Source organism: Lemur catta, chromosome 6 (assembly GCF_020740605.2).
Source record: "Lemur catta isolate mLemCat1 chromosome 6, mLemCat1.pri, whole genome shotgun sequence".
Lineage (NCBI taxonomy): Eukaryota > Metazoa > Chordata > Mammalia > Primates > Lemuridae > Lemur > Lemur catta.
This window is the reverse complement of record NC_059133.1, coordinates 34946887-34959628: the sequence shown is the minus strand read 5'-3', so window position 1 is coordinate 34959628 and position 12742 is coordinate 34946887. Positions and strand designations below refer to the sequence as shown.

The window sequence follows — 12742 nt, the reverse complement described above, 5'->3', positions numbered from 1 at the left end:
AAGTAATGCATTTCTTTTAAAAGTGTTTCTTTCTTTATGCTTTTTTCAGACTGGAAACTCGTTTAAAAAGCTAGTGAGTATTTGCAAGTATTTAGTAAGTTCATTCTGTTTATGACTACGATTATGTTTAACTCCATAAAGTTTTAATTTTTTTTTTAAATTAAGGCTTCCTCAGGAAGAATCTCTGGACTTTGTTTTAAGAAGTTAAATGTGACGACATCTACACAAAAAATACTTGTCAATCGGTTAGCCAGAAAGGTAAGAACACAAAGTTAAAAATTATCCTCACATTAGGTGAAAATAAGAAATTACATAAACACAGTTATTTCTAATAAGAGAGAAAATTTTAAATGTATCAGTGGAGTTTCATTGCTCTCATATCTAATTCTTTTCATGAATAGTCTAAAAATGTGCTTCTCAATATTATATTTCTCCTCCAATAACGTGCCAACTGTTTTAAATATTTCTCCCCTATGAGGTTAACCATAAGGGACCATGTTAAATATGCTGACACCCTCTTGGGTAATGTAAGTGGCCAACCTTCTTTGTGTAAGAGTTAATGTTCATGTTTCAAATCAGACAAAGTAGATATTATATAAGAAGAAGGCTCATGATGTTGAAAAGAGTAGTATCCAAGAATACAGAATGAACACCTCTAAAAGGACAGATGGAAGGACTGATTTTGAAGTGTTGACACCATTAATTTTTTGGTGAATAAATGACTAAAATAAGAAAAAAAAAATCTAAGGAATATTTAATTTTACTGAAATAAACTGAAGAAGAGCAATGCATTATGAAGAAAGTTTGAAAGAAGACATTTGGATTTGTAGGAAAAACCATCATCACCAGGAATATATGTTTACCAAATAGGAGTAGGTTATGAGCTGACTGCTTCACTCAGCTCTAAGTTGTTCTCTCTAAAATATGAGAAAAAATGTGTAAATATTTTGTTTAAAATGGCTGAGATGCTATATGCTTTCTGGAAATAATTCCATCTATTACCACAGGTCTGCAGATTCTAGTCTGGAAATAATATTAAAATAAGCCTAAATTATAATAAGGTATTAAAAAGTTTTAGTGAAATAAAACTTAAAATGTATGACTGAGGTACTTCTTTGGATGAGAGAATTTGTATATACCTTTGATTTTGATGAAGTTCATATAGTTGCAGGAAGTAGGTGGGAAATAAATTTAAACCTGGTCAGTGCCATTATTGTGAGCATTGGGGTGGAAGGACTCATTTCTGGCTTCAGACGAATTCATAACTGGCTATTCACTGGTTGTGTACCATATTCAGCTAACAATAATTACTTAAAAAAATCACCTAATGAGCATTTACATGATAAAACAACACAAGTCTGGATCTCAAGTAATTTTCAGTTGTGTGTGGTTTGCATATATGTGAGGAAAGTATAGTGATAGAATTGTGACCAAGAATTCATGGAAGTACAGAGAAGGCTCACTTAATGCAGTCTATAGGAGGTCCAAGTAAGTCTTTTCGGAGAAGATAATACTTAAGATAAATCTTAAAGAATGAGTGGAAATATGAAAGAGGAAGAAGAAGGATGTTTCAGCCCTAGGAAAGCAGTATGAGCAAGATATAAAGATGAGAAATTGAATGGTTGGTGAGGTTTAACATTGAGAAATTTACTGCTAGTTACAGCTCATGCTTCCATGTCATTCCCATTCTTTGAAGCACTGTTTTTCAAAGTATAATCCTTGGACTGCCTGCATTGGTATTACCAAGAGTACATGCTAAAAATACAGTCTAGAATTCAATCTAAACCTAGAAGGTAGAATCACCGGGAATCTTGAATTTTATCAGGCTTGACAGATGATTGTTATGAACATTACAGTTAAACACACACTGACTTGAAAGATTAAAGAAAGAATCTAGATTAAAGAGCACATCCTGAAAATAACTTTTACTTTAAATTCATATTAGAAAGTAGTGGTGTAATCAACATGTACTGAGGGAAACAGTTATAAAAGCATATATAACATAAAAGAAAGTTAAGTTTTGCAGAAAATAAAAGGCAATGAGGTTAGAACAAATACTGAATATGGCAAAGCACAGAAAAGGAACAATAAAAGAGCTTAGAGGTTCTGGGAAGCTATGGTGGAAGCAGAAGAGAAATAAATTTTTAAAAATTTAAAAAATAATTTCTACTAAATAAGAAGAAATGGAGTAATCTGTATTTTCCTAATTTTAATGAGTGTATATTTAAATAAACATTTTCCTGACAGGTGTATTTATGTTATTTAGGTAGAAGTGGATTCTATTGTTGTGCCTTTGCCCTTTTCAAATCAGGAATTGTCCATAGAAGATTCTGGTGCAATGTATGTGATTACTACACCAGCTGGACTAATTATCAAGTGGGCTCATCTTACAGGAATCGTAGACATTCATTTTGGCTTCCAATTTAACTTGTCATCATATACAGAAGGACTTTGTGGTAAGTGCTGCTTCTAAAAATCTTGATTTCTTCTAATATTTTCTTCTTGTTTGCACTGTACCATTTTGAACCCTATCGTCCCACTTTGCAGATTTGAGCTGTCATATTAACTTTCAGTTCCCATGTAATTACTGAAGGAAGCAATGGCTTTCAACAAGTAGGCAAAGAAGCAGGAAATAACAGATAATTTTGGGTATTCTTACCACTGATATTAGAACACCGTTTGTATTTCTGTCAGGTCATTTTTAGTAAGCATTAATGAAGTATCAGCATGATTTTACATATTTTAACTCACTTAATTCTTACAAGCTCTAATAAGTAGGTGTTAGTATTATCTCAATTTATAAGTGATAAAAATGAGGCATAGAAAGTTTAAAGGCTTAAATATCGTTGCTTCCTCCTTATTTTTATTAAAAGGTTAAAATCAGGTAAGTTGTTTAAATTATCTTAAAAGAACACAATGTTCTGAATATTTGTCTTAGTTTTATTGTGAAGTGTAAAACTTAGATATACCTTTATACCTACATTTAATATTGTAATATGTTATATAGATATATAAAGAGTTTTAAGTCAAAGGAAACAAATTAGAACATAACAAAATAAAAAGAATACTCTCTCTGGTGTCTGCTGGAAAGTTGAACATGAGTTATTCCCTTCATAGTTCTGTGGTCTCAAGAAAACATTAGTTTCCTCATCTTTAAAATGGGGACAGCAATATCTACTTTTAAGATTGTTGTTAGGATTACATGTGAAAGTTAATGTAAAACATTCAACACATCACTCAGTATGCACAATCAGCAAATGTTACTTTTGTACAAATGTATCAATTTTAACCTCACTAAATTGAGTAAATGTTTATGAATCACCTCGTGTATGTGACACTTATGCTTGATGCTGACAACTTGAAAATGAATAAGACTAACTCATTGCCTTCAACAAATCACATGAAATACCTAAATTTTTTCTTTAAAAATGTAAACATTTAATGGAAAGTTTGCTAAAATGGTTTACACATTTTCTTGCCTATTTAGAGTATGCTGAATGTAGCACAAACTTTTGTGGTAATTTAAGGTTATCATGTGTAATAGGTATTATTGAGTATATGTAATAAATCAATGGTTATTGAGTCATAACTCAGAGACTTTGGGAATGTACATATTCTTCTATGATTTATTACTTCTCAGTAAATTTTTGATTTTCATGTTTTTTCCCTCTCTTTTGCTGCAAGTTCTTGCTTTTATATAGACAGCCACTCTGATAACTTGATTCCTATTTACGCATTGTAGAGAAGGGGCTAAGATCACTTTCTTGTTAACCAAGGGTCACCCTCTAAATTCCATGACCTCCACAGTAGGATAAGGGTGGCATATTAAAGGGAAATCTGGGTGCCGTTGGGATCACTGGCTGGGTACTGGCTGAAAAGTTTGTAGTGAATAAGATTTTGACCCAAATTGAGCATGGATACCAGAATGGGAGGTCTACATTGATGTCTCATTCTATATAGCACTGTGAAATCTGCAGAAGTGGTGGTTGGAGTTGCAGTGAAAACACATTTTTCATAGCAATTATCTTTCTTCAGAAAAATTTAGACTTAAATAAGTAGCTACTTTACAGAATAGTTCACTTAGCTTGAGTTTTTAAATTTTTAAAAAATTGAGCTTGATATCCTGTACATTTACATGGCTATGGTATCTGCAGTGGCAGGAACCATTATTTATCCTGATACATCTCTTTGGAGATTAAGATTTGATGTTTGAAGAAAATTTTAATTCATATATTTTATAGCCTAGAGTCTTGAGAATTAAGAAAAATTATGTCTTAATGTAGGATGAAATTCAGGTAAAGTATGATCAGGATTCTGGTCCAATTTCTCTGTACTTTCCTTGGCTCCACACTACACTGGATGAAGAGTAAGCTCATTCTCAGTCTGGTGTTCCTCAAGGACTCTAGAGGCTATAGCAAGTCAAAGCCTCATAGCCATCAACAAGTCATGTCATCCCAGTGAAGGGAGATTGTGCCCTAGAATTCCTAGTTCAAGTCCTGAGCTTGGCAATAGTTTTCCTAATGTTGAATGAATCCATGTGTCTAGGTGACTACTATAAGATGGCTGGTTTATGCCTGGATTGCCTGTAATAGTTACTAATGCAAGGAAGTAAGGATTACCTTTATGCCAGTTAAGGCCTTTGCCTGGAGTGGTAGTTCCTAAAAGGAAAGGTAATGTTTTCAGGCAGAGTTTTTCCAGGGAAATGGAAGCCTAGGGGTCAATCACCAAATGTTTCCCATTCTGAGAAGTACCTTGCCAGGCTTAAAAACTAGTTCTGAAATTAGGATATGGTGGTAATAATGGATGAGCATAGGAGCAGAATCTACCTCCTCTTTCTTGATCTTCTATGATCTCTTCATATATTTTGATTTCTAGGTTTTTGATTTCTTTCTTATCTGGTTAAAGTAGTTCTATATTGTTTTATCAAAGAATCAGGTACATAATTTAAAAGATTCTATCAATGTTAAAGTTAAAGGACACATACATTTGTTAACTCATTCAATAAATAGTTAATTCATTTTAAATCAATTAAAATCAATTACTAAGCTGATTTAGTTGTGCTGCCTACACTTGGTTTATGTGAATTTTTTCCTTCTGTCATATATTCTTTTAAGGAATTTGCAATGAAGATCCAGATGATGATCTAAGGATGCAGAATGGCACAATTATTACAAATATGGAAGACATAGAATTATTTATTGAGAGCTGGGAAATTGAAAAATCATTTGAAGTAACAATGAGAAGACCTGTTAGGAATTGCACTGAGCATGATTGTAGTCAATGCATTGATTTATTAAACAGAAGAGTTTTCATTCCATGCCATGATAAAGTAAGTTGGAAGCTACCATAGATTAGAATTGTCATGTTAGATATGTTGAAAGTAAAAGCCAGTAAATTACTGTTCTTGCTATGATGTTCTTCTGAAGAGAACAAAACCTCAAACCTTCTGCCAGTATGCTTTGGAATTTAGAATCACTTATTGTTTATAGACTTACAGAGACAGGAAGGATGATTTTATTTTTTTTCCTATGTTTTATTAGAGTTATATATACAGCTTACAAAAAAATGAAACTCTGTCCTATAAATAAATACCTCTAGGAGAAGGAGATCAATGCCACTTGATTACCCAGCATAGAAACCAAGACAGTGAGGCTTTAATCAATTCCTTATTATCCTGGCCTTTCAGGTGTATACTTACAATGGACTGTCACATTTTCAATTTAATTTGTCTCTATTAGTCTCTAACTTTCTGAGTTTAAGTGGTTAGTAAATATTTTAAATGATCTATATTGTTAAAAATGATCCATAGTGAAAGGACAAATACGGTCTTTCATGAATCATTTGACTAAAAGTTAGTAAGCATCTAGCACATACTAAGCGCTGTGTTACAAAGATGTGATACAAAGATGAATAAAACCCTCTCCCTGCCCTCGAGGAGTCTAGCAGGAAGGCAGGCCTGTGAACAGATACATTACGATATGTTAATACAATATAGAGGTGCATGGGAGTCCAGGTTTGGAGAAGACTTCATGGAGATTTAGACCTTTGAACTGTTTAGAAGGATGAGTTTGCCAGGAAAGAAAGAGGAAGACAGAGAGATCTAAGCAGAGAAAAAAATACAGTCTTCCCTCAGTATCTGTGGGGCATTGCTTCCAAGACCCCTGCAGATAAGAAAATCCATAGATGCCGAAGTCCCTTATGTAAAATGGTGTAGTATCTGTATATAACCTACACACATCCTTCTGTATACTGCAAGTCATCTCTTGAATATTTATACTACCTAATACAATATAAATGCTATGTAAATAATTGTTATTCTGTATTTTTTATCACTGTATTATTTTTTATTGTTTTGTTTTCTGAATATTTTTGATCCATGGTTGGTTGAATCCATGGATGCAGAACTCCTGGGTATGAAGGGCCAAACTGTATATGCAAGGGAAAGTTTGGTGTTAAAAGCCATGTAAAGAAAACATTGAAAGAGTTTGGTGCGACATGTATGGAAGGGAAGAATCTGAGAAGGAAAGAAGGGGATTGTCAAGTCAGGAAGGAAATTGCCGTGAAAGACCTCTGGGCTAGATGGAGAAGTACGGACTCTGTAGTTAACCTGCCCTCTGAGTTCCCAGAGGGAAAAAGCAAAGGATATGAAGTCATGGGATAAAAATGGCATATCTTCCTAGACCTTCAGTTTTACTTCAAGATTTGGATGAAAATAAAGTTTAAATGTTCACACTTTTTAAATACATGCACATAAACATGAAAACAAAACAAATACTTTTAAATTCAAGTATCACTTTAATCTGTTTTTTTAAAGCATCATGATTTTTGAAAATTGCATTTTTAAGGTTGATTAGATCATGAAATTTTCAGCTTGCCTAGTCAAGGCGTGGTGAGGCAACACAGGATACCATTTAGTCTGTGATAGCCTCCACTTGTCCATGAGGATCTTTCCAGTGAATCTGACAGCAAAAGAAAAGAAAGCTGAAGTCCAAATATACATGGGGAATTGTACTCTAGCACAAGTGGCTAATCTAACAAGTATAATAAATACCTTAATGCTTACTTAAAGTATGATTTTGTTTATTCTGGAAATACAAATGAGCACCAGGTCATGTTATGTCTTATGTTGGAAAATCAGATATTTTTTTCAAGATTGAGCAGTTAAACATACTACCATAAAAATAAAGCTTAAGAATAAGATAAGAATAACTGAATGTAGGAACCAATAGCAGTTTCAGACTCCCAAGTACTCAAAGCCTTTATATCAGTGTTTCCTTGAGAGAGTAAAAGAGACCCTATCAAAGGTTATGAGGATTCTACACATGGTAGCCTGAAGATGTATCTTCAGCCAGCTTCTTTAGCTGCATTCTAGCCATCATGATACAGTGATAATTCTGGCACAAGTGCATGCAACCTTGGAAAAGGTGTTTTCTTTTTATCCACATAGCGATAAGTACATAAGTTTCTGGATGTTGCAAAACCAAGGTGGAGAAGACATAGTATTGCCTTCGTGCCGAACTTGATATTTGATGTTAGATCTCCTCAATTCACTGCAAATTTCTTAAATGGATACTTAGGAATTGAATGCAATACCAAATTGCCCACTGATCAATGAGATAGGTAGGGCATATTTCTTTTTCTCCCAAAGCCTCAAATATTAAGACATTATTTTATTTAAAATATACTATCAAGACTATCAAGCATGAGAATGTAAAATTTGCATGGCTTCAAAAATACTTCAAAGAAATTTTGAGTTTATAGTGAATTCTTTGGGGTGAACTCTAATCAACCTAGGGATAAATTTTCCCTTCCTCTATCTTCTGCTTCTAACAGTTAACTTTGGTTCACGTCCTGTTGTAAGAAAAAAAGAAAGTTAAGAACTAAAAAATGGGAGAGATGTGATGATTTCCTTAATTGATCTGTAGGAAGTCCTGAAGATGGACTAGACAGGTGTAGCAGGGAAACTAATTAGAATGCTGCTGCATACTTTTTTATTTGTTGGCTTGTTTGTTTCAAACTTTTATTATGGCAATGATTACACATTCACAAAAGTAAAGAGAACATTATAAGGACCTCTATGTCTTTATCCAGATCCAACAATTTTTAACAAATGGGCTCTCTTTTGTTCCATCTGTCTTCCCCACTCCTTCCGCCCACACCCTACCCCTGCTGAATGATTTTAAAGCAAATCTGCTTTGGGAAAATGGTGAAACCCTATGTTGGTCAGGGGCATGCAAGTGAGAATAGCTATGCGTCTAGAAAGGAGAGACAGCATTTGGGACTTAGAATGGGCAGGATTTAAGGACTGATTAGATGTTAGTGTTAAGGGAGAGTGGGGCAATTGTGGATGACTTCGATTTTCTAACTTAAACAAGGTATAACAAGAAATACTTGCTACCTTCTTAATTCTCAATCTGTGCCATCCACATTATCGCCAAGTTATGTTGACTCCACTTCCAAAATATATTCAATATCCACATGTTTCTTCTCATTGTGAATGCCAACATCTTAATCCAGACAACCATCATCTCTTACCTGGTATAAGGATAAAGTCTCATAATTTGGTTTTCCCACTAATCTTCATCCTTATTTGCAAATCTCTACATAGCAGGCAGAATTATCTTTAAAAAATGTAAACAGGATTGTGTTATTTTTCTACTTAAAACCCTTCAGTGTATTTCACTCACATTTAGAGCACATTCCAGACTTCTTACCAGGGCTTATGAGATCCTCTACAATCTGGCCCCCCTACTTGTCCAGCCACCTCTTGTGCTATGCTCTTCTTCCTTGCTGAGCTCCAAGCTGTCCTAGCCTCTTCTCAGCTCTCTTAATGTTCCAAGATTTTTTTTCTGCCAATAGGCTTTTATTCTTGCCATTTCCCCAGCTGGAGTACTTCCCTCCTCTAATCATCCTCTTTAGCATGTGTCTCTTCATCTTACTCAAAGGCTTTTTGTTTTTTTCAAACTGTAAGGTCCACAGGAAGAGAACATATCTATTTTATTTAACTTTATATCCTTATGTATAGCACAGTGTTAGGTGCTCAATAAATTGTGAAAGTGTACATAAATAAATAGATAAGTAGAGGACACGGAAAAATCAGCTTTTGTGGGTTAAGTGGAGAAGGGATATGATTTGTTGTTGTTTTTTTTTTTTACTTTGGACAAATTATGCCATGTTTGGACATCAAAGTGCTAATATCCAGAAGGAACTTAGAAGTTTTAATACTGCAGCTCAGAAGAAATAAATTGAGGCCAGAGATCAGGCTTGGGGAGTTACTACTATATGTTTCTCCCAATAGTCTTAGTCTAGCTTAGGGCCTTCAGAAAAATAAAACAATATAACTTATTTCAAGACAAAATGTATCTCTAGGTTTCACCTAAGAACTTTTGTGAAAAGATGTGGATCAATTATACCTATTTTTGGAACTACGAGTGTGATGCACTTTCTGCCTATGTGGCTCTGTGCAACAAGTTTGACGTCTGTATTCAGTGGAGAACACCCGATTACTGTTGTAAGTAACTGTTAACCCAATAATATTTTTCAGCCATTAACTAACATTCCATTTTTTGCATTCACTTTTTTCTTTCCTCGTCTTTTTCTTTTCACAAATTAATTTAGTAAGCATAAAATACGTGCAGAAAGAATAATATATCACAACACCAGTTATATCACTCAACTTCAGAAATAAAACAGTTACACATGATGCTCCTGGTATGCTTTCTCCAGTCTTCCCCTCCGTCCTCCCCCAGAGGAAATCACTATTTGAGTGGCATTGCTGATTCGTCAGGAATATATGCCATCTCCAATTTCACTAGACACTATCAAATTGTTCTCCACTGAGGTTGTACCAATTTATACACTCACCAGCTGAGTATTCATTTTTTTAACTGTATGACTTTTTAAAATCATTGAAAATCAACACAAATTTTCTAAAACATCATTTATAAACCTCTCAGCAATGGTAATTTCTTTTGACAGTAAAGGATTAAAATTAAACATACATGATTTTTTTCTTTTTTATGACTTGATTGTGTTGTGAAGTATATTTCTATGTTTATTCTGAGAAGACTATTATCTTTTCTCACTTCATAGAGCAACAATTTCTTAATAGTTGATTCTTTATGCCAGCTACACTTGGGCTGCCTGTTGGTCATATTTATTTGATATAAATCTGATGAACTTTTCCCACCATAGCACCTAATACTAGGTGGACACCCGGAAAATGCTCAAAAATATCCACTGATGGTTTGTTTTTGATTTATGTTTACATAGTAAATGAAAAATGGACTTTCAAGAGACTAAAATATGGAAAATTCATTTTCAGAAAGAAATCTGACATTTCTTTCTTTTACTAGAATTCAGATAGATTACTTTATCATTAGCAAATTACATTCTCTATTATTAATAGCTCTGAGTTGCCCAGAGGGGAAGGAATATCAACCCTGTGTGCGAACCTGTGAAGCAAGAACATGCCTGAACGAATGGTTCTATGGACACTCTTTATGTCTGAATTTAAGAGAAGACTGTGTGTGCAAAGGTGGAACTATTCTTCACAGGCCATATTCAACCCAGTGCATTCCAGAGAAAGAATGTGGTAAGAAGCAAAGTACACGCTTGAAGCTCTGACTTGGGGGGATGGGGGGGCATGGGCAATATATATAACCTGAACTTTTGTACCCCCATAATAAGCTGAAATAAAAAAAAAGAAGCAAAGTACAAAGTGACTTCTTATGGATTCAGCAAACAAACTAATAAAAACTTTTTTAGATATTAGAGAAATGTGCTTATAAAGATTGATCAAAGATAGCCTAGGTGTTGGAAAGGAAGTAAGTTTGTACTTTTATTTTAATATGATTTCAACTGAAGTTAACAAAATTAAGAGCTTCAGTGGTAATATGTTTAATTGTTATCTATCCCTATAATAACTGGGAAAGAATGTGGCAAATTAAAAATTAGGAATGTAGATTGTGAATTGAATTCAAATTCCAGTTATTTCATGTATTAGTGGTTCACTTTTACTTCTACGGGTCTGAAGTTATGCATCTGTAAAATGAGGAAAATAATAGTACTTATCCCATAAAGTCAGTGTGGAGTGCATAACATAATGGAAAGCATTTTGCGTTTAACATAGTGCCTTGAGAAATGGCAGATAGTATTATTGTCTGTGTACGATGATTTGCATGTGATTTGTCTCTACCAAAATTCATGTTGAAGATTGATCCTCAATGTGGCAAGTGTTGGGAGATGGAGCCCAGTGGGAAGTATTTGGATCATGGGGGCACTGTCTTTATGAATAGATTCATGCCTTCTTATGGTAGTGAGCGAGTTCTGGCTCTCGTGAGACTAGATTAGTTCTCATAGAAATGGATTAGTTCCCACATGAGTGAGTTTTTATAAAGGGAGGTTCATCCTCATGTTTGGTCACTTTTACACATGTCCACTTCCCCTTTAACCTGCCATATTATGACACAGTAGGAAGCCCTCACCAGAAGCTGAGCAGATGCTGGCACCAGGCCTCTTGCCCATCCTAGCCTGCAGAACTGTGAGCTAAATAAACCTCTTTTCTTTATAATTTACCCAGTCTCTGGTATTCTCTTTTTTTTTTTTTTTGAGACAGAGTCTTGCTTTGTTGCCTGGGCTAGAGGGCTGTGGTGTCAGCCCAGCCCACAGCAACCTCAAACTCCTGGGCTCAAGCAATCCTACTGCCTCAGCCTCCCAAGTAGCTGGGACTACAGGTATGTGCCACCATGCCCAGCTAATTTTTTCTACATATATTTTTAGCTGTCCAAATCATTTCTTTCTATTTTTTAGTAGAGATGGGGTCTTGCTCTTGCTCAGGCTGATCTCGAACTCCTGACCTTGAGTGATCCTCCCGCCTCAGCCTCCCAGAGTGCTAGGATTACAGGCATGAGCCACTGCGCCTGGCCTGGTATTCTGAGTAACACAAATGGACTAAGACACTAGGGGGAAACATTTAATATTTCTAATTTCATTCTCAAACCATTTTATTTTGATGCATTGTCTTAATGGTGGTGGCAGATGCAAAAAGTGCAAAAACTGAGAAAATTGCAGCACAGTCTTCTGTGAGTTATAGGGCTCTTCATTATGGTCAGAAGAAAAGAGAATTAGCTAAAACTAAAGAAGAAGGCAAGTAGAAGTGAAATGCATATATAGTTTCAGAAACAAGCATGTGTTTGCCAGTGTAGAAAGTATCTGGAAGAATTTGAGAATACATAAGTGTGCATATATTTGTTCTTTAGAGATCTGTGAGGTTTGGTTTGCTAGTAGATAGGAAAAGAGAAATTCACTGGAAACTGGAAATATGGTTTACATTTATCACTCCTTAAAAGAATTACTAGAAGACTATATTTATCATAAAATAAAACTTTTAGGTAAAACTAGTAGGCACTAAATGATATTTTGCTTGATTGCCTACTTTCAACTTTTAGATTTTAAAGCAATAATATTTTAAATTTTCATATGACATAAATGTTAATGTGAAGTAGGGACTATTTTGTTTTCTAACACCATCATTTTTAACAGTTACTATTTTAAAACTAATTTAAATTTACATTACTGAGTTTGTTCAAGCTAAAAAAATTATATTAACAAGAGTTAAAATGTATCAAAAATAAGTCATAGATCATCTTATTTATAGAAGAATACATACAAATTTACAGATGGTGGTAAAAGGGAAAATATTTTCTGGGGACTATATAAAAACTTTCATTAAAGAAAATTG

At 34.3% G+C, this 12742-nt stretch overlaps 1 protein-coding gene across 1 annotated transcript in view; it reads left to right on the top strand.

The window, feature by feature from the left end:
• The window catches only part of OTOGL (otogelin like), a 133300-nt gene that overhangs the window by 104091 nt on the left and 16467 nt on the right, over positions 1-12742 (top strand). The window contains exons 40-45 of the mRNA XM_045553306.1: positions 50-73; positions 166-258; positions 2267-2456; positions 5115-5329; positions 9370-9511; positions 10409-10594. Of these exons, the coding sequence (XP_045409262.1) occupies positions 50-73; positions 166-258; positions 2267-2456; positions 5115-5329; positions 9370-9511; positions 10409-10594 (850 nt within the window). The remainder of the gene's footprint in view (positions 1-49; positions 74-165; positions 259-2266; positions 2457-5114; positions 5330-9369; positions 9512-10408; positions 10595-12742) is intronic.